The 25,833-nt window shown below is 39.8% G+C and overlaps 1 protein-coding gene across 2 annotated transcripts; it reads right to left on the reverse strand.

Moving 5' to 3' along the window:
• Positions 1-40: 40 nt before the first annotated feature.
• Positions 41-22,252, reverse strand: gsna (gelsolin a). 2 transcript variants are annotated; one of them, XM_084934769.1, is made up of 17 exons: positions 22,087-22,252; positions 14,046-14,242; positions 10,273-10,427; positions 9,598-9,759; positions 9,360-9,509; positions 9,191-9,280; positions 7,540-7,672; positions 6,910-7,214; positions 6,600-6,733; positions 5,861-5,951; positions 5,614-5,640; positions 3,840-4,010; positions 3,208-3,382; positions 1,606-1,727; positions 1,334-1,411; positions 1,153-1,213; positions 41-856 (listed from the first exon to the last, which is right to left on the reverse strand). In XM_084934769.1, the coding sequence occupies exons 2-17, from the start codon at positions 14,239-14,241 to the stop codon at positions 687-689; spliced, it is 2,220 nt and encodes a 739-aa protein (XP_084790895.1). In that variant the 5' UTR covers position 14,242; positions 22,087-22,252; the 3' UTR covers positions 41-686. The 2 variants fall into 2 exon arrangements, with proteins under 2 accessions (XP_084790895.1, XP_084790896.1); XM_084934770.1 differs by lacking the exon at positions 5,614-5,640 and having other exon boundaries at positions 22,087-22,251.
• Positions 22,253-25,833: the final 3,581 nt, after the last annotated feature.

Below are 25,833 nucleotides of genomic sequence, written 5' to 3' on the forward strand. Positions count from 1 at the left end.
AAGTTAAGTGTTTGTAAAAGCAGAGGCAGAAAACAGCTGGTATATTTTAATTTGGTTTATTGAATTGATTACAGGAAACCTTAGAAATTGCCACAGAAAGTGGAGCTAATAAAGAAGCAAAGCAGTGGTTTTCCACTAAAAGACACCGCAGCAGAACACAAGCTTCCTGGGTGAGAATCTGTGGCGTTATTTTAAAATAAATATAACATCTAAAGGTACAAAAACATCAATAAAGACAGTACCCTTTAAAAAACAAGCTTACTGTAAGCTCAAGGAAATCATTCTAAGGCATTGGTTGTATTGCTTTTTATAAGCTGTTTTCTTGGCAGTAGCTTTTGTAATATTGCAGGAAAACCAAACTTTAAACTGTCTTCTTTTATGTTTGTTATATTTTGCTAGTAAACAGGTTTTTATTGTCAAACATGGGAAAATCGCCTTGAATGAGAGTCGTAGTTTGAGGCTATATGTAGTGCAAATCCTAAAGGAAAGCCTGTGTATCTGTTGAAGTTCTATTTGTACTGGATGATTTCACTGGTTTCAAGGCACAACAGTAGCATTTGAGACAAAGTGAAAAAAAAAAACAGTGATTTGTTAAAAAAAGAAGAAAAGGGCACGTGTAGCTTAAAGAAAAAAGATCTTGCCACATGGTGACAGGTCGGGGCAGAGAGGTGGGAACAAGGGAATGTTCAGATGTTCAGTTCAGCCATAGCGCGCTCCAGAGGGTCGGTGGTCCAGTAGTCGTAGTCCCAGCCCAGGAACCAGCCAGTGAACGTGGGCGGCTCGAAGCCCTGCTTGATTTTGACAATGGGCGTCCTCGGGTCTCTCTTGGCCGGATCTGTCTCGATGTAACGGACCGCTGAGGAAGACGAGTTTGAATTAGTACAAGGATTAAAAGGGTGGCAGAAGATGCTTTATGCTTTGACTCTTGGTGACACTGCTGCTCTAGTTATGGAGCACTTTGCTGTTAATGCATGTATCAGTAATTATGATGTTTTTTAAATAAATACATTCTGTTTTTTGATTAAGTTTTAATTTTTTTTATCTAATGATTGATGTTGTGTTAGATAATTTGCAATGCCAGGGGATTGTCCCAGCTGTATTTCTCGTCTCCTATTCCACATGGCATTGTTCTTTCTCCTCATATTTGCTCACCAGATGCCATAGCTTCAGTCTTCTCCTCCTCTTGGGCCTCATTTCCAATCCAGACAAACACCTAAGAATAAAAAAAATAAATAAATAAATAAAGGTTTATTGTGGAGTTTATTCTTTTTGTGGGCACTGATTCTGCTCTGAATGCATATAGTACAGCAAAGGCAGTCAGCTTGTTTTTTACCTGCTCCCAGGTGTCCAAGATCATGACATCATCAGTGGCAAGGTCTTCTTGGGTCATCTCACCTGGTACCTCCTCAATCTGAGAAGAAGAAGACGGATTTAAGGGGGCTTTATTTTTATGTACACGTAACGACAAATAAAGACACAGTGCACTGTTTTCAGCAGGTACTTTGAAATATTCTTGACATCCTGCACATGCTCGTGCAATACCAAAGACTTGAAAACTCGAGTCAGAATAGGACAAAACCAATCCAGCAGGAGAAGAAAACGTACTATAAAGTTTCCAGTCTTATTGGAACAAGCAAAGAGACGGGGTGGATGAGCATCCATCTTGTCCTTGAGTCTAGTGGAGGTGCGATACTCCGTCTTTCCACCCAGAGCCTCCCAGAACTGATCTGTAAAACGACAGAAACACTTCAAGCTATTACAACCATCAGAATTTGTAAGAGGGCAAAGCAATAGTTTGACATTTGGGTAACTCTGTTCCTTTTTTGTTGGTACAAAGCCAAATCAGGTTTTTAGTTTAGCATAAAACCTGGAAGTAAGCCTGGTTCTGTCTAATGGGGAAGAAAACAAAATGTTTGGTTTACATTATCAGGTTATCACTATTTTTAACTGAGGTAACTGCTAGAAGTATCTGTTAGTGGACAGATGTTCCAGTGATTTCACTGTCATCACACTGAAGCCGGACGAATTCCTCTATTTGCACTGGGAGGCAGTGGGATAAGAGATGTGCATGTGGGAAAATGTGTTCTGAAAATTTCAGGTCAGCCAGTCTGACACTTAAATCCCATTTCTCCCCGATCCTGGCTCTCGCTTCAAATTCCAACACGTCATCTTGACCATGCTTTCGTGCCTATATGCACTGAGTTGCTGTCGTGTGATTGGTTGATTAAATATCTGCATTAACAACCAGTTGAATAGGTGTACCTAATAAAGTGTCTGGTAAGTGCAATTGCAGTGTTTCCCCACACATAGACTTTAGTTGGGCAACCTTACTTTGCTATTTATTCATTTTATTTTGCCCATGTGGAAACTGGTGGTTTTCGTCAAGTGAGCAGTGGTTTACAGGAAAGATAAGAGCACTGAAAATGTCAGTGCTGTTACATCACCTGCCATAGACCAAAAAAAAAAATACCTGTAAACATATATAAAGAATGAAACAAACCAGGAGCTAAAAGCTTAATGGACCTGCTGAGGTGTTTGCAATATTGTGTAGTTTTTGTTACAATTATTCTTGCCCTTCCAGCTATACAGCTATTTAATCAATTTTTAATATACAAAATTATTGTTAGAGCACCTTTAAGGGTAAAATAAAGCAAAATAAAACAAAGTGTAAATGTAAATTTGCAACCAGCATCTGTGAAACAGCAGGTACCTGCACCGTACAGCATCAATTTTGAATAGAAAATCTTTTCAACCATCAGAAATAAAACGGTGAATTTCTCGTTTGTCTTTTGCGAGGCCCCAGCCGAGGCCAGTCCTCAAAAGCAGGGTGTTTATGAAAAATTGAATCTGTTATGTTGTAGCCTGAGGTGTTTTTATATGTGAAACTGTTAGCAGGGAGTTTCTTCTTCTTGAGCTTGGAAAGCAAATAGCAAGACTTCTGACAACATCAGAAGGGGTGATGCAATCAAGTCTGCTTTGTTTCAATATGGATGAACATAAGCGCTTAGCCGAAATACAAAAAGGGAGCTATTTAGCCTCGCATTAAAGCGCTATTTTAACAGCCAGACCACACTTTGTAGCTGACACAGATACAGTTCTGAGTATGTTAACAGCTGTTGGTTTCAGCTTGACTTAAATGCAGCAAAAAAATTAAATAAAGGAGAGAAAATGATAGTGGAGGTAACTGTGTTTATCCTGTTTCCTCACCGCTCTCTCCTCCCTCGGACAGCTCTGAGACAGACACGCCCAGGATGTCACACAGCTGCTGAGCTCCCTGCTTCTCTGTGTCGCTGGCACCCACTCCCACCCACAGGAAGGAGTTGCCGGGGGTCACCAGAATAAAAGCATCATTGGAGTTTAGGTTTGATGCCTGCGTGTCAAGCTGCATAGAAACAGAGATATTGCAAGTTATCATGAGGAGCTGTTGTATGTTGACCTTCTTAAGTGTTGGTGGTTTTCATTTTTACCAATATTCATGCTAGCATAATGCTTTATTTGACATTTTATGCCCTCTAACAACAATTCGAGAGGATATTTTAAAGGAAAGGACATCGGTGTTTTCCATTCTTACTATGCATTTTTTCCCTTTTCCTCTTAAATACCCTTAAACCATTTACTGAATACTTAAAAAAAAACTTCAAGTATCAAGTGCTTCTGCTTTCCTTTAAAACCTCTAATTGTTACTTCATTGTTAATGGACAGCGCTTAACACATTTATTAGATTAGAAAACAAATATTTCAGAAATCTGTTAGAAACTGTTTTGCAAAAGAGAGAAGAAAAAAATAAAATAATCGAGGAATGATTAAATTCAGGTAATGATTGAGATGTTTCCTCTTACCTCCACAGCTCGTGTGTGTCCTGCAGAGTTGGAGCGCACCTGGAAGAGTCGAGTCTCAGCTGGAGCGGACTGACCTCCTTCTCTGGACGTTCCTCCCTTGTACACAATCATGGGCTTTCCTCCAAACAGACTCATCAAATGGGCCGGCTCTTTCCCCTGCACCACCCTCACCTGATACACAAATACCGAATTTAAATCTCTGCATCTAATGAAGTTGTTGTCACAGCAATTCATATCGAAAAATACCTCATGCATTTTGATGTTACAAGTGGTGCTACCAAATCACTGCAGACACATCCTCCCTAATTGTGTCCTGTGAAATATGCATCAACAAGGTGTGGAAAAAAAGTCTGCAGCAGTTCCCACCACTGACGCAAGATGGCAGCACAGAGCCAAATCATGCCATACCCTGAGGTGAGAGTGAGATCTGTGATATTAGTAACCATGGTGAAGATAAGGTATGTCCAAAACAGTCTGCGGTTTTTTGTAATAAACAGTCATAACTGTGAGGTGTTGCAGTCAGTGGTTCCTCTAATTCAGTAAGCACTGCACATTACACTAATCCTGAGCTTGCTGGGGCAAACAGAGCAGAGATAAATATTTACTGATGAGTTTACAGGGAGAAACTATTTGTATTACATGAAGTTTAACATAGAAAGCCAACATGCTTTTTTATGTTCTGCTGTTCCTTCAAATATTTGACATTTGATGCTTTTGGCTTGCTGCAGTTGCTGATAGATTAAAGTTGAGTTCATAGACTGTATATACAAGTGTGAAAATTCCTTAATCCTTATAAATGCATTCTATTTAATGGTCAGAAGGGGGCAACTTCTCTTAGTGAAAAAAGCCTCTAAAATCTATGAGAAACCAGCACTGCTCCTCAATTTGGATCCACTGGGACTTTGCTATGACCTGAGTAGAAACTTTCCTGACAAGGTTTTGGACAGCGTAGTAAGTCTTACTTAACATAACATAATGCTCATTATCTAAATTAATGTAGCATATGCATCTCGTGATTGACAAGTCCCTGCAATGAGAGCGATTTCTCAAATGAGTCAGAGGTGAAAGAAAAGCTCAAACTCTGGCTTCAAGCCAGAACTTGACCAACAGGTGACATCACACTTGCTATGCTCATCCTTAAGTACAGCCTGTGATTCAGTTTAGTTTGACAGATGAGCAAATGCAAAAAGTGTTTGGTAATTGTAAGATGAGGAATCAGGAACATGAAGACAAATAAATGGGAATGCTGCTGATTCCTACACACAAATTCAAACACATACAGAGTCGTGCCACAACACACGGACAATAAGAAGGCCGTACATGCACACGCGAGTGAGCAGTGAATGACCAAAGACTCGTATGAGTTCAGAGCCACTCATGAATATTTAGGCCTCACAGACAGGCTAAGGCATCATAATGTTGGTGTGACATCAGTTCAGGACAAAGGACAAAAGTAGTGTGGCTTATTTATGCTAGCAGACCGAGCTGGCGACAGAGAAGGAGGGAGCCTCCCATGAAACTCCACAGTGGAATGTCCTGTTTGTGTTTCAACGAGTCGTTTTCATTATAAATTCACTTTAGCTCATTATTACAGTCACTAAACCTGAAAGGACTTCTCAAAAATGAATAACACAATATCCTCCAGTAATTATAAAGAATGGGAGAATCGAGAGAATATGTCCTTGTTGTTTCTATTTTTGCTGTGGCTCTGGACACGAAACACATGAGTCCCTTAGTGAAGATGAGGAGCAGGGAAGGAATGAAGGAAAAATACCTGAGTGGTTATAGGAGCACCAACAACCTGAGGAGATAGAAAAGGCCAGAAACCAAGCAAGTGAGGAAATGAGCAGCAGCACGGAAACCATGAGGAAGAGGGAACACAGTGAAAGGATGTAAAAGTCAGACAGGACGTGCTAAGGAAGCCAGACGTGAGCAGAGTCGTTGATGACAGGGAAGATCAAATAATATATAAGCATATGGAAAAAAAAACAGAAGCACGCTAAAAGAACAATATGTTGTACCTGCACAGGACCGCCGCCGAGTTCTTCATCCAGCTGTGCGCCGAGGATCGCAGAAGCCCCAATTTCATCCTGACTGGAGTCCGCTCCCTGCCTGGAAAACAAGATGCGTTTATCAGCATTCAAACATAACAAGAGGAACTGACTTGGACACAGCATATGCTTACAGCCCAACCACTAAGATTTATGACTGTGATTAATCTAATATATATCATCTTTGTGTCTCTCGCTGAACTTTCTGAACTTCACACCTTCTCAATCTTTCCTCCGCGTACTTTTCACAGTGAAACAAAAGTGCAAAACTGAATTATGATTTGTTTATTTCCAGTGACTATTACATTAAATTCAGTGCTACCAAAAAGAAAATATATCCCCCTTTTTATAGTATTGAATGACTGATACTTAAATTTGTGGCAACAAGTTTAAGCTCCAGTGACTGAACTAGCTCTGAAAGGGGGATACGATGAGTGCAAAATAACAACTTCATAATGTATAAATTTCTATGTGAAATCCCTTTGTGCTTTACAAACGTAATGTACCTACAAATTTATTTCTGACTCCTCAGCCTCAATGTTTGCTTATGAATCAGTAAATCTGATCAGACCCTGCTAATTATCTAAAAAAAATAATAATCCAGCTCCACGCCGGCTGCTTATATTTTAGTGCTATAGTCTGATGACAGGTAACTTCACGATACAGACTCTAATTATGGTTCCACAGTCTTGACAAATTTATGTCTCACCACATGTAGATGATGTGTCCCTGGCGCCCTCCATGAGAGTAGTTGTAAAGGATGATGTAGCTGTCTCCTCCATAGAACTGTCCATAAGTGGATGGATCCACTGGGACTTTGTCAGATCCCTCTATACGCCAGATCTAAGAGGGGGGAAAAGAATAACATGGAAAACATAAAATTAAAAAAATCACATTTAGTAGGCTGTAGATTTCAAGGTGCACCTGCTCCCCCTACTGGAATGGAAAGTAATGACACACACAGGCAGCACTGAAAGCAAATCTGACACATAATCACAAGCTGAATGACAAACCCCCACCTGTTTCTCTCCGCTGCCATCGTCCACCATGCCATGCTGGGCGGCCATGGCGGAGGATTCATGTAGGGTGGCGGCATCGAAAGGCACCTTCTCAATCTTTGCGATGCTGTTAGCGATGTAGGCCACGCCCAGGCCCACAGTCTCATCTTTATCACGCCAGTCTTTGAAGAACTGCTTGAAGAGCGGCGTCTCGCCCATCTCAGGCAGGATCTGGACCTGCGTGTGTTTGGGGTAACCCATCTTCTTGATGAATTCGTCTGCTGCCTTCATCGCTGCTTTCCGCTCTTCCATGTTGGCGTCTTTGCCTGAAGAGAAAAGACATTAAATACTGGAGAACTAAATGGAGAAATGTTACTGAAAATCAAAAAAGGAGGCCAGAAATTATTTCTAAACCTGGGTGAGAAAGGTCATTTGGTGCATTGACTTCCGCACTACTATAAATATTACAAAAGAGTTCTGAAAGTTGAAAAGAGTTGGTAACGAGAAGGTAAATAGTTTAACTTTTGTGAAATGCATGTATTTGCACTTTTGCTAAGAACGACATGAGACAGCTGTGTTGTCTGCAAGAGTGGAAAAAAGCAGCTCAGCCAAGAGCCATTTCTTGAGTCCGCTGCACCACCCTGCACTGACCTTTCCAGAGAAAGATCTTTCCATCAGAGCCGTGGTCCAGGATAAAGCAGTCACCAGACTCCAGGGTGCTCTGAGCGAAAGGGTTCTCTGCTGCCACGAGAGTAATCGACATGGCTCCGGTAGCATTGGACACCTGCAGGGGAGGATGGGAAGGAGGATGAAGGAGCTGCCAAGCAGGGAAAAGTACCGCTTTTCAGGAGATTGAAAGGCTGCTGTAGACGCTGCTTCCTCTTGATCTTTTAAGCCAGGCAAATATGAGCAAGGGTTTTATAAAAGATACGTCTCTTAATTGATGTCAGCTGGCAATTTTACTCTATGAATCTTAGAAATATGACGCTCATTACTTTATATTTTAACTGATGAATGATCACAAAAAAGGGGCTGTAGTAGGAAACATTTTGGGGGTTATTTTAGAAAAATTTAATATTTTTCTAAAATAACCCCACAAAATGTTTCCTACTCTCTAACACATTATAGTTTTACCTTAATTATTATCTAAATGTGTATTCCTGATAGGGAGTTTGTATTTTTGGACTATATCGATTTACACTTACTAGTCACTTTATTAGGTACACTTTCCTTTTACTGGTTTGGACCCTCTTTTCTCCTCAGAACTGCCTTAATTCTTTTTAGCAGAGTTTCAGCAAAGTACTGGAAACATTCCTCAGAGATTTATTGGCAGATAGACTGGTATGACAGCATCCCATGATGGTGACTGTGGAGGTACAGTGAGGCCTGCCCAAGAAACCACTTTGAGATGATTTGAGCTTTCTGACATGGGATGTTACCCTACTTGAAGCAGTCATCAGTTGATGTGTACACTAGTAATAAAGAATTGTCAGCAATATATCTCAGATATACTGTGGCTTTGTGGTGTGACCTTCTGCTGCTCTAGCCCACCTGCTTCAAGATTTGACATATTGTATCTTCAGAGATGCTCTTTTGCATACTTTGTTGTGCTTATTTGAGTAACTGTTGCCTTTCTCTCAGTGCAAACATTATCCCTTATTCAGACCACTCTCTGTAAACTATAGAGATGGTTGAGTGGAAAAATCGCCTCAGATCAGCAGTTTCTGAAATACTCGTACAAACCCGCCATATTTAAAGTTTAAAGTCACTTAAATCTTTTTTTCTTTCTCATTCTGATGCTTCAGCAGGTCGTCTTAATCATGTCTACCTGCCTAGATGCATTCAGCTGCTGTCTGGATTGCCTGATTACTTGTGTTAATAAGCAGTTGAATAGGTGTACCTAATAAAGTGTGAGTGTATATATGTGCAAAATTAACAAAACATTTACTACATTTTTTTTAATCTACTTTATTTTTAGTACTTTGGGTGCATCGTTCTGGAACTAAACTAAAACGTTTGTGGTCACTTGTAAATTGTTGTTGTTGACAATCAATCATGAATATATTAATTCATCATAAATAACTTTAGTATCTTTTTATAATGATGTTTCTGTATTGGTGTTTAGAGGCCCATTTCTAGCAACCAACATTTTTTATGTTGAAGAAGCCACATAATCAGCCTGTGCACAAACTCACAGGAACAAAAACTTTCCTTGCTCATGTGCCAGGCATGTTTCTAAGTGAGTGAACGCCATGTTTGTTTCTGTGTTGTTGCTTTTTTCTTAACAAATCCATGCTCTGACCTTGTAGAGTTTAGCCCTCATCCTGTTTGAAGCATCAGCTTTGATGTCATCCGAGTCTCCAGCTGGTAGATCTGGTTTGGGACCTAACACCTGAGGACAGAGGCAGAGATTTTAATAAAAAAGCGACGCCTGAAGACCTAAATTTGATCTCACAATGCACTGATCGCACCTCTATCATCTTCTCTCTCTCCACCCCCTCATCACAGACATAAACTCGAGACCTCCCACTGCGCTCATTATCACGGATCCCCTTGGCAACCTGAGTAGCCTTCAGCTTCTCAAAGCGGTTGCTCTGGGAGCCACACCACTGGTAAATCTCCTGTGGGGTGAAAGGAAAGACAGTGGATTGAATGAAGAAGAGCTTTTACAAGTCATTTTTTAAGATAAGATCTATGTATAAGATTTACATCTCCCAGGTCCAGGATGAAACAGTCTCCCGTGTTGAAGCTGTCCCAGCTGACCGGCACCTCCGTTGCCCTGACCACGCGGCGTCCTTTAATCTGGAGCACTCGCTGCACCGACACCTCATTGGTGACAACGTGCTTGAAACCAGATGCCACGCCTCCTTTCTGCAACATGAGCGTCGCATTTAAAAGTGAAATAAAATAAATAAATGAAAGTAAAGTCACTCCAACTGTAAATAATAAAATGTTTTTTTGAGCCCTGTTCTCTCCTCAAATTTACTGCCCTCTTGACACATCTGTGGCAAAAACGTACATACACATAGAAACTGTATAGAAAAATCCTCATATATCAATATTTCACTTACACAGCTTGAACCCTTATCAAAATGATCAAATCTTCTATTTTTGCATCTTACAGTATACTATGGAGCCAACTAGGGGGATTTGTTTCTATGCATGTGAAACATCTAAATTTACAGCAGACGTTTCATGTAACAGTGAACGAATAAAGGAACTGAGATTCTGTTTCAAAATATGTGATAAATATAAAGTATTTCTTTACATGAGCCTGGTTTTAAAAGCATCAAAAACATAAAGGAAACACACCCCTCTAATCATTTCTCATATTCCTCTTAGGTAAATTCAAATGTTTCTGCTAGTTCAACAGTGACATCTTACCATGTATTTGATTCCAGACTTGAAGTAGCCCAGAAAGGTTTTGGACTCGTGTCCCTGCACCTCACGGTACTGGATGGGTTTCCCCCCGAGGAAATCGTCCATTTGGACCGTAAAGATGGCTGCTGAGCCGCTCTCATCCTGAGTGCAGAAATCACCTGTGCGAGAGAAACCAAAGAAGGGATCCATCTTAAATCCAGCCCTCACAGTTCTGCTGAAAAATAACCCGGTTAGCCATATTTTGTGTCTGACCAGTTCTCCCAGTGAGGACTTCAGTGAGTTAGGAGATCAATATGTAAGAGCAGCAGCGGGTCACATTAATACATGTAACATTGTTCTATTTATGGGCATACAGTGTAGTCCATCAGCATGTGGGTGGATTACATCACATCCTGTTTATTGGTAAACTGTCTGTGCCAAGATCAATCAAGCTTACGAAAACAAAATAAAATTAATAATCTGACTCAGCAGCGTAAATAATGCGTTACCTAGTAATACCCATTTCCCATTATTAATACCAACACACACAGCACAAATACAAACAGTGACAACTAACTGGGATTTGAAATTGGAAATGAAAATGTTTTGTCCTCATATTTGGTGATTAAGATGATTATCTTACCAGAACATCAATGTTGGTTTGGACACATCCAATACACAATTATAACTTTTGCCCTGTCTCCCTCATGTGCAATGTGCACACAGACAGGGCAATTTTCCCCATTTTCCCTATTTAACAAAGTATTTTATTCTATTAGTACAGTATTGTTTTCTATTTGTATAGTACTTATTCTATTGTATATAGCATTCTTTCTATTTTGTATAGTATGTTATTCTGTTTATCTTATTCTATTCTATTGTTTTTCTCTTTTTCTCTTAATTTTTTACTGCTCTTGTATTTTCTGCCATGACCAAAAATTTCCCACGTGTGGGACTACTAAAGGTTTATCTTATCTCCCAATTTTAATCACATAAAGAAGTATATAGTATATAATTAATTTAGTTTTCTCTGTAAAGCTCCTAGTGCTTTGAAATTTTCCCTTGACATAAAGTTTTTTTTATTTTAAACCGTCATAAATAGTTATACATTAAACTGTATTGGGTAAGTCGTTGTTGAAATAATCTACAAACTTTTGCATGCACGGTTTAAATTTTCAGCACTTCAATGTAAGACATTATGTTGCATTACTGGCAGCACTTCCTCCTCTTTCCTCTGCTTTTTTCCCCCTTTCCTCCCTCTCGGTTTTGGGTTTGCATGTGTGAGTGTTATTGTGCATCTGGGAATCGCAATTAATGACACCGGCTGGTCATCTCCCCAAAACACCTGGTGGCTTTTCACTTCACACTCGGCCAAACAGATCGGCATCCTAAATGATAGTGCCCAATAGTAAATGGTTATACCAAACTCCTGTAAAAATACAAGAGTTTGCACAGCAAATTCTTTGTGAATACTGGTAAAGGTGTGTTTTTTACAATATGATCTGTGATTGATTTTTATTCCTGTGGATGTATAATAGGAGCTAATTGTGTTAGAAAAGGGAAACCTGTAATCTATACAGCAAAGTCTTCTTTCGTTATGTAAATGTTATATTACCTAGTGGCAGATAACAGCTGACACAACCAGCTGCCAGTACAGTGCTGTACTGTAATTTAACAGGCAAATTTCTCATAGCATGCAGTCAGGCTACGTTTTAGTTCTCACTTCCAGGTATTTCAATTTCCAGGAATTTATTTTCCTGTGCACCTGTGCACCAGGTCTTCACGTGGTATTCAAAACCAATTATCTGCAGGGCGGCTCCACCTGTCACATTCTTCTTTGGCTGACCTGCCTCTCACCTTATTTGCTCTTCCTACTTCAGCTCTCCACTCTGGCCAAGATTGCCTGGACTCCTGTGCTCACCTTCTCACTAACACCAGGCTGACCTCCTCTCCAAAAACCATGTATCATTTTAAATATGCAATAAAGTAAAATTATTTTCATAATAATCCTGTTTATTAATTGTTATTGAGTTCAAACTCATGTTTACTAATACTTTAGCTTAAAAGGTCATCTTTTACACGAATCAGCTTTTTTGGGGATCTCCATACTTCATTTGCCACTGAGAATATCTACATTTAGTCCTTATTAGGTTTTAAATGCATGAAAAAAACATCTACTATTAAACACCAACCTAGGGATGGGTACCGGTATCCTGTGCCATGATGGCACCGGTTCTGACATAAACGGTAGTAACCAGACCGAAAAGCAGCGCACATTTCGGTGCTTTATTTCGGTGCTTTTTTTTCCTGAGCTGTGATACACTTTCTTCTTCCTTACATTTGTATTGGCGGTTGGCAAACAACTGAAAGGTGCATTACCGCCACCAACTGGTATGGAATGATACACTTTAGATTCTAGCCAATCATTTTACGTTTCCGAGGATAGTAGGCGGGTCCAGGTACGTACGTTCTTTTAGAGCAGAGCTACAGATTAAAAATGCCCAAGGCGAAGCGGTCAAAAGTCTGGCTGTACTTCACAGCAAAATATGCAAACTCAGCAGCCTGCAACAAGTGCTTTAAGCTGATACTGTGGTACTGTCAAAGGAGGTAACACCTCAAATCCGATGAAACACCTGGCGACGCATAGCGTTTTTTTTTAAAGCCGAGAAATGCGCCGTATTTGATAGCTTGCTGCGAGACCTCACACCGTGCACATCTACTGCGGGTGTGCTGCCTGTTATCGGACCCGGAGTTAGCAACATCCCCCAAAAACCCGAAGAGGAGAGTCCTGGCCCCTAGCCCTGCCAGTGTAGCAGAAATGATGATGAATATGATGGCAGCAGCAGCCGTTCTTCTCTGCGTGAGTAGCTTAATGTTGTTCGTGTGTAATTTACGTTGAGTACGCTAACCACGTTATTACATTAATGCATGTAAGGTGAACTAGCAAACATCATCATAGCTACATGCGGCTGTCTTCTTGTTTGATGGCAGATGCTCCCTTCACCCTGGCCAAAAAGGCTAAAATGACCAAAGAAAAAGTGGAAAACAGTTAAACATGAGAGGTTTTTGGACAAAGTTTGTGTTTTTTCCATTGTTTAAGCACTGCTTCCAGCCCAGAGTGATACCATATATGCCCCATAGCTGCAGAAAAGGCTAACATTGTTATCTTTTTACAAAAAAACAGCTGAACATGAGAGGTTTTTAGACCAATTTTGTGTTTTCCATTCTTTAAGCACCGGTTTGAGCACCGTTTAAGCACCGGCACCGTTTCAAAAGTACCGGTTTGGCACCAGTATCGGATAAAACCTAAACGATACCCATCCCTACACCAACCCTCATTCGTTTCACAATCTGATAGAAATGATACAGCTTATTATCTGATAAAACTGTTTGCCAATGAGCCATGTGGCTTTCTGTTGCTTTATGGCACATGACTCACTGTCCTGACTAGTTTCAGCCTCTCCACTGCAGCAGCAACAACGGGCAAAATTATTTTCCAAGGCCTTCATCCTCGTACTGTTCCTCATCTGCTTTGCAAGTCAAACAAGATCACACTGGAAAACTGAGATCATCTTTATTTTTTGCCACATCACAATGGAAACAAATACAAAAAGGCATGTCTCCCATGTGCTACTAGGGGTTTTGTGCTCAGTCTCAGTGTGACCTGTGATATTCGTGGTTTACTTTCACATTTGAATAATCCAAAAGAAAGAACAGCACTGTATGGTATCCCCTCCAGTTATAATGGCTGACTCTGAGTAATAACCCAGAGATCATTTCCCTTTCACGGCACTCACCCAACCAGAAGTGGAGGTCGTACTGCAGGCTCCCGGAGCGCTGTTTGATAGTATTGAGGATGAGGTAAGCATCTCCGGTGTAAAATCCCCCGTGCAGGTTCTCAGGAACAGGCACCAGGTCAAAGTTCTCCACCCTCCACACCTGGAGACCTGGCTGCTGTCCAGCTCGCTCAAATTCTGGGTGGTGCGCTGCCATCCTGCATGCAGGGAAGTCACAGACCTTAAGTTAAGGGCTTTTGCTACTGCACAGGCCAAAAACAAATACAGGTCAATGAGCTAAACAATAAACTTAGTTGGTCAAAAGGCTACTGCACCAATAAAACTTGCAGAGGTTGTAATAACTTTACAAAGTGAAGCAGACACTGCCCACATGAGAGCTATAAAAGGCACTCCCCTTAAAGCTCAGTGGTTGCCATGAATATAAAGATAAAGCTTTGTTCTAGTTAAGTATTAATACAGAGCAGAGTGATTCATCCACTGTGCTCAGGGTATTTCCTCTAGAGAGCAGCAAGAGGAAGCCATGGCAGTTATGACTCATTGTTATCATCATAAACTGTTAGTGATGGTTGGCAATAGAAACACTTCTGTATAACTGTCTATTTGTATATCCTGCAACCAGGGGTTTAAAAAAGCCTTTAAATGTGTCTTTAGATAACTACATAGTGGACAAATCTGCTCAGAGACATCTGTCCAATCATAAACACACACACAGACACACACATAGACCCATTCATTCATGTCTGACATAATGCCACCCACAAACAGTTTCAAGTAGGTGCCTGTGCTACACTAGATTACTGCCTACTGCCTTCTGGAACGCCTGAGCGGATGTCTCAGATGCTAAAATGAGAGCGGGGCATCCTGTTTAAAAAAAGAAAAGTGGTTAAAATTTGAATAGTTTTTCACTTTTTGCAGCTGTTTTGTTGTTTGGGTAAAAATTTCTAATGCCAACAACACAATTCATACCACGACGAGGCAATAATTAAAAAAAAATGATGCTACAAATTCTGCAGTAAAGATCAACAGCCCATACAGTCACAACATCCTGTACCAGCTGCTTGTTACGACATAAACACTACAGAGATAACATTTTTTCTGCAGTGGAGTGGAGTAGTGCTCTAACCTAAACTACAATATCAAGTTTAGATGTTATAAAACTGTATAAACTAGAGTTCATGCAGTTCATGCAGTTCAAAACGAACACAGAACCTAGTTTTCCACAGGAATGCTGCTCGTGTACTGCCTTTCAATTTGCATGCACACTGAAGCAAGAATCGGCCATTCTTCTAGGCAGGCGCCTGCCCACAAACATGGCAGGAATCTGTTATTGACCCGGGAAGAGGAAAGTGGCTCCGAATTCATGCAACCAAGCCAACAAACGTGGGGCTTCTTTCCCCCCCATCTGTGCTCTCTTCTTATGTCAAACTCAGTGCACATTACTTTGTAGCTAAGGAATGGTTTGAGATGGAAAAGCAGGCGGATAATTTCACAGTGAAACACATGCAGTCAAAACAGAAGCTTCCTGGAGTCATACGAGGCCAGGCACCACCTGACCTTCCATGACTACACACAGGTTTGGCTGGACGGGAAAGATCTGAAGCCATGAGGCGATGCCATCACGGCATTATACACAGTCCTTGTAGATTTCCCCTTGTGAGAAGCTTGACGGTCACAAAAACCATAAATGATGCTTCTTTAGCCACATAAGAAGAATTAACTAACGATACCAATGTTGAATAGCCAGTTTCTGAAAGCCTCAACACACATTAGTGGCTTGGGTCATAAAGTTCTCATATGTTTTATTTGGTAAAAAACAGTGTAGAGAGTTTTCATAACAATTTCACAACAAAAGTGACCAAAAGTGAACTATTTCTAATTTGGATTTTATCTGTCTTGGATCACCACATGGGCTAACCTCAGTCTTTCTACTTAAGCTGTCAAACACGAGCCAGCCAAATTCCCTACTGAATTCCTACTGAATTCTATTGCTGTGGTCTGGAACATCAAAATGACACAGTTCAGCCTTTACATAACCAAACTTTTGAGTTCAATAGTTTCTGTAATGCTGTTGTTCAGGCTATATAGTGAGAGTGTATATCATCAGTACCTTTTGAATTCGTTCTTGCTTTCTTTCCATAAATATCATAGGAAAAGCTGAAGGTTTGCAACTTCTTTGGAGAGCTAGATGAGAGTTTCAAAAAGCTACCACTTCCATGTAGCATGTTGTATGCTGGCCTAGCATGAAAATTTAAAGCAATGGAAGAAGCTAGCTGACGAAATTAAAAATGCAGGGTGTTGTAACTTCCTGATGTCTTATTCCCACACTGAGGTTTTCCTGTACCCCCAGAGGCTGTAACACCCCCTCTAAGACCTCAAATTTCTCTTTTAACACTTTCCCAGTGTTTCATAAACTTATTATAGCACAAAGCCAAGCTTGTCTCTTTTCTTTATGCTAAGCAGCTAATCATCACCTTGTTGCCAGTTCATCTAAAGGTTGAAAAAGAAGAAAAAAAGTGATATTTCCCTCCCAAAAAAAGTTTGGTTATTTCTTAGAGCTATTTTATTATATCAGCGAGCCCAGATAGCATCCCCAAAACACATCTGATGATTCATATTTTGCAATTATGTATTTTTAAAAGTCATCTAAGTGCAGAAGCAAGCACATCCTCCCAAGATGGCTACTTCCTGGCAACTAGCAAAACACTGTAGTGATATACTGTGTCACTATCCACTGTGCTCTCATGCAGCTGGTAATAAATCTGGTGCAATGCTATAGCATTTCTTTAATGAAACCAACATACCCAGAAATCTGCAAACAGCTTCACTTTAATTTGAAATCAAGCGGTAAAGGGAATATTTTTACCCCAAGCTGGCCGTTACACAATCATTTAATATTCTCATGTAGAGGGTGCAAGTTTTATGAGAGGTTACCTCTAAATCACATTCTCAAAAACATACCTGAAAACAAAGCTAGGTTTCCTTAACAACTGAAGGGTTTTCATTTAGTAGCTGCTGAGTAGGCTAACTTCCCTCTTAAACATACCACTTGTGGAAAAGACAGTATCACTTCTGTGCAGCTTCATATTCTGAAGATGATCATCTCTGTGGCACTAAATAAACATGACTGGCTGTGACTGTGATCTTCTCCTCTGATGGAGAAAAATGTTCTGTCTTGTCTCCTGCACATCAGAGCTCTTTCATCCTAGAGTTAGGTACGATCTCTGACTTAATAAAGCAAACATCAGAGGGGATAGACTCAGCATCTGAGCAACCTTTGAAGAATCAAAGCCAGTAATGGTGAAAAAAAGAAGACGAAAACTTACACGGGAAAAAGGTTAGAGAATGAAGTTTAAGGCACAATAAGACTCTTACAAATACAAATGTTTTTGCTTGTATGAGGGGCAGCAGCTGACTAAAACAGTCATTCACTATTCAGTGTTGCTTCACACTGGATAAAGTGACTCAAGGAACGGTGGTTTGTTGACTCAACACAGCCTAAATAGAACCGGTCACATGACCTGTGGTCAGTCACGGGCATGCTGAAGAAGGGAGGCGTCTGCCACCAGCCGCACACTGGCATCCAGTCAGTTTGTACCCCCTCATCTGTGGACCCACCCACCACCCCTTCGCCTCCTAACAAACAGGGAATGAGAGCTCATTCCAGCTCCAGTTATCTGATCCCCTCCCCCAATCCTCACCAACCTCTCTTTTGTGTCTGCCTTCGCTTGAGGCCCGAGTGAAAACTCGAAACTTGTGCAGGTCACAGCATTGGATTCATATGACAAGAAATAAACTGTTACATAAGCCCTTGTGATTTGTCTGCTGGTGTCCATTCTTCAAAAACAAACTCAAAATAGTTTTATCTGGAAAATCTTGATTTTTGGGGGCCATGGCAGCATATCATTCCTGAGTTTCTCCCAAATAAAACAATATTCCTCCTTCAGGAATGGTGTGTGTGCGCGTGTGTGTGTGTGTGTGTGTGTGTGTGGGAGGGGGGGGGGGGTATTTCTGGTGACTCATTTCCTCCATGCATGCCACTTTCAGCCTCTTCAAGGCTGCTGAGCTGCCATGTAGCTTGCTCAGGACACATCAGATAATGCTCTGTACAGACTCTGTAATAGCCACTCTGCTTCCCTCCCATCTGTTGACACTGTGTAAGACAAAGAGAATCAAAATGGCTGTTTATGACTTTGTAAATAACCTCCCTGATTTATGGATGGCTGTCAAATGATATGAGAAACTTATTTCAGGAACAATCAATATGTGAGTAGCCATAGCTGAAAAACTCTGTAACCACTTCTCTTCTCATGTAATGTGCAGAAAGTTTTAAAGATGGGATTTCACTCTGTATGTGCGCATATGAAGTGAGTTCTCCAGTGAGTAATTAAGTAACAAGTAATGTGTTACACATTACTTTCTTTTTCAATTATGGCCCCAAACAATGCAATTTTAGACTTTTAAACAGGAACATTCCTGATATTGTGTAGTCAATTTCACAGTAACAAAAGAAAACTACAGTAAAATGTTTGCTTTATGTATCAGTTATAGAGAAGTCATTATGATTGTGGTTGCACTGCTGCCTCAGGAACTTGGCAGTTTGCAATCATTCGTTCATCTGTGCACTTAAAGTACCCAAAGACAACATGAGGCAGAAAGCTGAAGTTAAAAAGTAAGCTGACCGTTAGATTAATGATCCTACAAACATAATTACATCCACCATAAAATCATTCAAAGCTAATAATTGGAGAGTTAGAGAAAGAACTACGAGAACTTTGCATGTTTAAAAAAAATCAGAAGCCATTGTGAGCTACACATAAGACTTACAAGAAGTCAATGCTGCTTAATGGGACAAGACTAGCTTCTGGGGCTTGAGGTGTATTCACATATATTCATATACAATGATGATCACTTTCACAAGTCTAATTTAAATGGCATTTAAAATAAAATATTTTATAAAATTACATAGATCTAAAATTAACTTTAACTTGTGGTTGAAGGCAGCCTAGATATCCCTAGTCCAGTTTGATTCATTTGACAGTCAAATCATAAAATAAAATTTTGTGGTGACCGAATGCCAAACATCCATCCATAGCCACCATAGCAATGCTTTACAACACTGACACACAATCTCAACTTTGTAAAGATTGGGACAATAGTCAATACTAGACTGCATGACCACAAGAGGCAGCTGGTCAGGAAATGGATATTTAAAAAACACAAGACATGCTCTCATTTTTCATGCAGAGTCAATCTGCCAGGTTGTCTGAACTTAGCAGTTTACAGCTCTCTTGGCCTTTTCTGACATAAAAGATTGTCTTTTTCTATTGGTTTTGAGCCTCAACAAAGCAGACTGAGTGCTAAATTATAATATTAAAACTGCTATAGAAATTATTTTACTCTAATCCTACTGAATGGGGCAGCCCAGAATGTGTAATTTCTATTAAATCTCACAGGACCTTTATTTTACACAGGTAAAATATCCACTCCTGCTTATCTTAACAGTGTTATTAATTGTTAATTGAGTTCATGTTTGCAATGAGTTATAAGTATCAGACACTTTCAGTGGTTGGGGCACTCTTACTTTGACGGGTGCTGCAGATTTAGCATACAAAAATGCTCTGCTATGACAAAGACACACAGTACTCTCATTAAAGTAAGATTCTGTTAAAAGTTTGATATACAATATAAAATTTCTAGTGCTGTCAGCATTAACGGGGCTCGTAGCTCGTTAATGCGTTAGCACCGTGTAGCAACTCGCATGGGGCGATCTGCGTTAACTCGCTAACGGAGATTTAGTTAATGCGGTTATGGCGTTAACGTCATTTTAGCGAGATTAACGCTGACAACACTAATAATTTCACAATGAAATGATTTCTGAGTACAAATAAAATGTTTATGATCTATTGCACAAAATAAGACTGTACAAAGATTAACATTAGCCTGTTTTATCCATTCCAAAACCAGTTTTCATGTGTGTTTGGGAGCAATTGTCCTGTTGGAACATCCAACTGTGACCATGTTTCAATTGTCTAGCTGTTGATTTGAGGTGAAGTTGAAGAATTTAGAGGTAATCTTCTTTCTTCATCATCCCTTCCATTTCCTGCAATGTACCAACACCACTGACAGCAAAACAGCCCCACTGGTGATGCTACCACCACCATGCTTGACAATTGGTACCATGTTCTTGAAATCCTCACTTTTACTCCTCCAACCATACCTCTTGTCATTGTGGCCAGATAGCTCAAAATTTCTCTCATCTGAACATAAAACTTTTTTCCAGAAGGCATGTGGCTCGTCCACGTGGGCAGCTGCAAGTTTCAATGGAGCTTGAAGCTGTCGATTTTGGAGCAGGGGCTTCTTTCTTGGTTGGCCCCTGGCCAGTCCATGGCGATGTAAAACTCGTCTCACAGTGGACAGTAATGGTGGTGTACCAGCAGTTTCCAGTTCATGGCAGGCTTGAACCTGCCATGAACTGGTGGGTCCTGAGTTATTCATGAACATCTGAACTAATTTCCTTTCATCTGACGGTGACAGTTTGGGTCTTCTTCCAGACATCGGCAAAGTGGTGACACATCCGAGAAACTTGTACTTACATACAATTGTTTGAACTGATGATCTTGGAATTTGTAGTTCTTTAGAAATAACTCCAAGAGACTTTCCCAACTTGTGTAAATCTACAATGCTCTGTTTTAGATCTTCACTGAGTTTCTTGGACTTTCCCATTGTTCTGAGTATTGGTCAATCCAGCCAGAATTTTGCCAGAAGCTTGTTGATGGCTACCAAAAACATCTGGTCAAGGTGCAACTTACTAAGGGACATTTAGCCAAATACTAGTGAGCATAAATACATATTTGAACCTGTGTATATATATACTTTTGACTCTGTGTGCAGTAAAGAAATCCAAAATAAATTCTAACTTGTGCACCCAATTCTTGTTTTTGAATGTTATTAAAGATGTATGCTGTACAATCATTCCACCCTGGAAAAAGAACAGTTCAAAGACATCATTAAAAGCCCAATATTACCATAACATTCATGCCCGGGATAAGTGTATGTAAACTTCTGACCACAACTTGGTATGCACCCATTCTTGTTGTTCCCCAGATGAGCCCTAAAGAAAGCATGCACACTGTTGTTTAAGGCGTATAAATTTGAAGTAGGGTGTAGTTCAGACACCACTTAATCTCTGGAGTGAGGAGCTGACTCAGTTCTTTCTAACTTTTGCACACATCATACAGTCTGATGCACTCAGTATATGCTCGCTACAACTGTCACGAAGAGGATGTTGTGACGGATCTGCTCATAACTGTTTGGTCATTTCTGTGGCAACCACAACCACAGTAACTAGTGTTTAGGACAGACGGGTACACTCAGTTTAGTCCATGGGTGACACATAACCCATTTTAATCTAAGACCAGTAAAACTTTTTGTATAATACTGCATTTGTGTGTAGTGATATTAGCTACACCACACCATGAATAACGGTGCACTTTATTAATAAAACTCAAATTGTTAAATGGTTTCTGTAATTTTCATGCTTTGCAACAACCAACCTTTGGTCATATGTTCGACACTCCAGCTTTAGGATATAAAGCTGCTACGTAGAATCTCACAGTTTCTACCATAGATCCTGAAAAACAGCATGTCTCTATAGTAACATGTTGTTTGGGTTTTTGCATCACATCATGAAAGTCACTCTGAATACAGTCAGACAGAGTGTGACGTCAGTTTTTATCCACACTGCATTTTCAGGAAACATTTCAGGTTTCCGTCGACTTGTCCTTATATGGCAACACTGCCTTGCATTATAGCTAATTAAAAGCTAAGTTTAGCACTTTTTCAATTTATTAGATAAGAAGAATATTGGTTAAAGTATAACAAAAACCGTAATTTAACCCTGTAGTTTAGTCTCTCTCTGTTAAACCTATAATCCAGACAGAACTAACGGGCGTTAAATAACGCATCAAATTACCGTCCTGCAATCTGTGCGTCAGGCTACATATTTTCTTCGAATAACGTGGGTTAATAACACAAACCTTACCTGAACGCGGAGGTTGTGATCTGGGTCTATAACGGACGGACGGGTGTGGACCTGAGCTGCAGCAGGAGCACAGAGTCAGTAGTTCAGCAGAGCGCAAAGCAGCTTTTTATGGTTCTGGCCCGGGACTCACTATATGACACACCCTCTCCGCCTGTCTGCTGCACCGCCTGCTGCATATCTGTCTGTCTATGTATAATGTAGCTGGGACAAGATGCACAGAATACCCGGTACAAGTAATAGCTGCTTACATATTTAGGGGTTCAGTACTGGCTTGGCTATTTTAATATTTTAATTTATTTTAATATTATTTATGAAAGAAAAAGAAAAAAACAACAACAGCTTACAAAGGTGTTTTTGTTTGGTTGATTGGTTTTGTGTGCGTGTATGTGAGACAGTTTATTTTTATTGTATTTTTATTCTTATTTATCTTTTGGGTATTATAATAGAATCTCTGCCACAACTGTAACTTCCGGCCACGACTCACTCTTCGTTCAGGAGAGGGCTTCTTAAACAACACTGCCCCTGTCTGGTACTACTATACTACCATACTATTACCTATTCTACTAATAAAAGCTCATCAATGGCCCTCTTGTGGCCTAAAAAGCAAAGAGCAGGCTAGTTTTTAGTCCCCTAACTGGCATACTCAGACAAAGGTTGTTTGAGTGACTGAGCAAGAAAGGTGGTTGGCTGTGCAGTTAGTTTAACTTTTGAGTGATGTTTAAAAATAACAAACAGACCTTAGAAATTTCCCTTACTATTGTTAATATTATTATTATTATTGTTATTATTTACTATTCTAGGGGATATTTAGACACAGTTTATGCTGAATAAATGTTGTGATAATGAGTGCCTGTAAATAAAACATGATTGCTTCTCGGTCACACTATCTAATATGATGAACATAGTTTAGCATCAAGGCAGCATAAAAATGTGCATCAGCCAAAAAGTGTCACATTTGATATGCGTGTTTTTGAGACTTCTACAACATTTGTGTGGTTATTTTTTCAGGAAAAAAAAGAATAAAATGCACAATACATTTTTAGACAATAAACTGCAAATAACTAACAAACTAACTAAATGAATAGATAAATGAATAGAATGCCCGATGTAGCAAAAAAAAAGTTACAAATTAAAATTCAAATATAAAAATTGATATTTGATTTCTTTTGTTTTTGATTTGTCAGGAGTTCAAGAAGTTCTCCAGTTAAAAGACAAACAAACAAACAAACAAAACAAAGTATTTAATTATTCCAGGTTAACATGGTTAATAAAATATTTATGAAAATAACAAATTGCTTTGAAGATTTACTGTATTGTAAATTGCTTTCACTAATGTGCATTTCCTTCTTCTTGCTAATATTTGGAGCTGGACGATTTACAAACAGAGGAGCGTCCAGTCATGGATGAAAACATCCCAACAAGAAAGTCTTGTTTTCGTGCCGTGCTTTTTCAGAGTGACATATGCTGCCCTCAGCCTGGCATGCAGGAAATCTGGTAATCCTCAATAGACAGAGCTGTATGTTCTTTTGCATGTTTTTGTTTTTAGTGATATCTCTTGGCAGCTACTTACAAAGCTCAGAGGATGACTGCTAATGACTCTGGCAACATCCTGATCAGCAGGTCGGCGTTTTCCATTTTCCTCATGAAATACTTTGGTGCTCCTTCAGTTGACCGGCACGCTAATCTGTACAGGCATGCATTGCTTAGGAGCACAAATCCTAATAATTTGGGTGACTCCAGGCTTTCCTTGTACTTGAATGTCACCAGGAGGTGGACATCTAAACTTTGTTCATATTTTTAAACTCCCATTTCCACCAAGTGATGGTGCTGTTGACCTCTTAGTTCTTCAGCTATCATTGCTTTGCTAAAGTTTTCATTTGTTATTCTTTTGCTTTATGATTAAATATAAAATTGAAGCCTCAGCTGTACTTTGTGTTTAATGCTAAATATTATGAATATCTCCTAAAGCTTTAGCGTGGTGGCATTATCATCGACTAAAATTCCTGCTAAGGCATGATCCCAAGACAGTGGTGGAAAGAGTTGTTTTTAGAGAATACTAAATATATAATCCCAGTGGAAACAGCTAGCTGCAGGGTTTGTGGATGATTCTTAAAAATAGACTTACATGAAACTTTGGCTGCCAGCTGGTCCGTGCAAAATCAGAGGCTTACACAAGGGGTGTCCATTACTCCCATCTGCTGTCCTTAACCTCCTCAGTTAAGCTTTCTTTGTCTCCTGCTTTCTGATGAGAAGGTCAAGCAAACAGATGCACTTTCGCTGATAATAACTGAGATGGGGTTTTAACTGGAAATGTCTAATACCGGGCTTGAAAACACTGACAGGTAAAGTGGGTCAGAAAGAATTGTCTTGCAAAGAACTGACAGCTTCACTAAGTCTAAGATATTATATTTGGCAGTAGTGTCTCTCTCCAGCTGAACAAGCATTTAGAAACAAAATATTCATTTCAATCTCTTTCTTCTTCAGGCTTGTCTTTTGATGGTATTTCTTGTGTTCCTGAATTAGCACAGATAACAGAATGGTGCATTTCTATTTTCTTCGGTAGGCATACTTCCACTGAAGAAGATAAAGGATCTCAAGGATCCATGTGGGTGGTGAAACTATCTCTTTGCCATCTGAAGGCCCGTGTGTTTGCAGTGCTAACAGACACGGGTTCCTTTACAGTACACATAACTTACTGAAAAAATAAAGGAAGAGGCAAAGAGAAAGAGCTTGTTTTGAAATTTTGACTGCAGTAAAATTTGCTGTGAAAAAGACATTTTGAAATACATTAGTCAAGACACATAAAAAAAAAAAACATTTATAAAAGTAGAAGCAGGGTACTGTCAATATATCAATGTCCAATACCTCTGCATCTAAATAATTACATTTACTGGTTCCTCATGCTTCCATGCATCCATCCATCCTCTTCCACAAAAGCAGTGATTAATTAGTTGCTAATCCGAAGGTCACCTTTCACCTGACTGTTTCTCTGTCTGATCTGGCCTGCGGTAACCAGGTTTCCTACTTTAGGTGGGACTGTAAAGCAGTCACCCTATCCTATAGCATCGTGCTCTGCCACATTAACTCTGCATGCCCTCGTTCACTACATCTTCTGAGGCACTCCTATTTTCCTGTATATCCACTGTTCTTCTTCTGTATATGTCCAGACCATCTCAACCTTATCTCGCTAACCTCATCTCCAAACCTGCTTTCCCTCTGAACCACTCATTTCTAATCCTGTCCATTCCAATAACTTCCAGTAAAAATCTTAGCATCTTTAAAATCTGCCTCATACCTTTTTGCAAACATCACACATGGACAGTTCTTGCTACCATCTTCCTTTCCTTTCTCTACCTCCCCTTTCATTCTTGCTCAGGTCTTATGTCTAAATTGTGATTCCCTCACTGAGACTGTAAGTCATATTTTCCGGAAATGTACATATATATTGACACAAGTTGTGGCAGCACACATTCAGAGTAATCTTAGATAGCTTATTGGGAAGTGATTTATTATTATTATTATTTTCATAAGATTCAACCTGAATCCAACAGAAAAATCCTGCTCTAGCCAAGCATGCTGATTTGATTCAGATTTGGTCAAGAACTATTAATACTTCCCTAAGGTTTGTATCGAGTTTCAGTATTAATGCAGAATACGTTTATACCCTCTTCATCCAGATGTGAGTACGCGCGTACCCGTGCATCTGCTTTGCTGTGTGCGCGCGCATTATAAAGACCTTTTAGTTCA

The sequence above is a fragment of the Perissodus microlepis genome, chromosome 7 (assembly GCF_051167445.1).
Source record: "Perissodus microlepis isolate ML-2025 ecotype Zambia chromosome 7, ASM5116744v1, whole genome shotgun sequence".
Lineage (NCBI taxonomy): Eukaryota > Metazoa > Chordata > Actinopteri > Cichliformes > Cichlidae > Perissodus > Perissodus microlepis.

What these genes read in the sequence shown, in the direction of transcription:
- gsna (XM_084934769.1), bottom strand. Translation starts at nt 14,241, where the DNA reads ATGGCAGCGCACCACCCAGAATTTGAGCGAGCTGGACAGCAGCCAGGT. An exon ending in AGTCTGGAATCAAATACATG is followed by an intron (nt 9,760 to 10,272) that starts GTAAGATGTCAC and finishes CTCATGTTGCAG; the next exon opens with AAAGGAGGCGTGGCATCTGG. An exon ending in GTCCGAGGGAGGAGAGAGCG is followed by an intron (nt 1,728 to 3,207) that starts GTGAGGAAACAG and finishes GTCGTTTTACAG; the next exon opens with ATCAGTTCTGGGAGGCTCTG.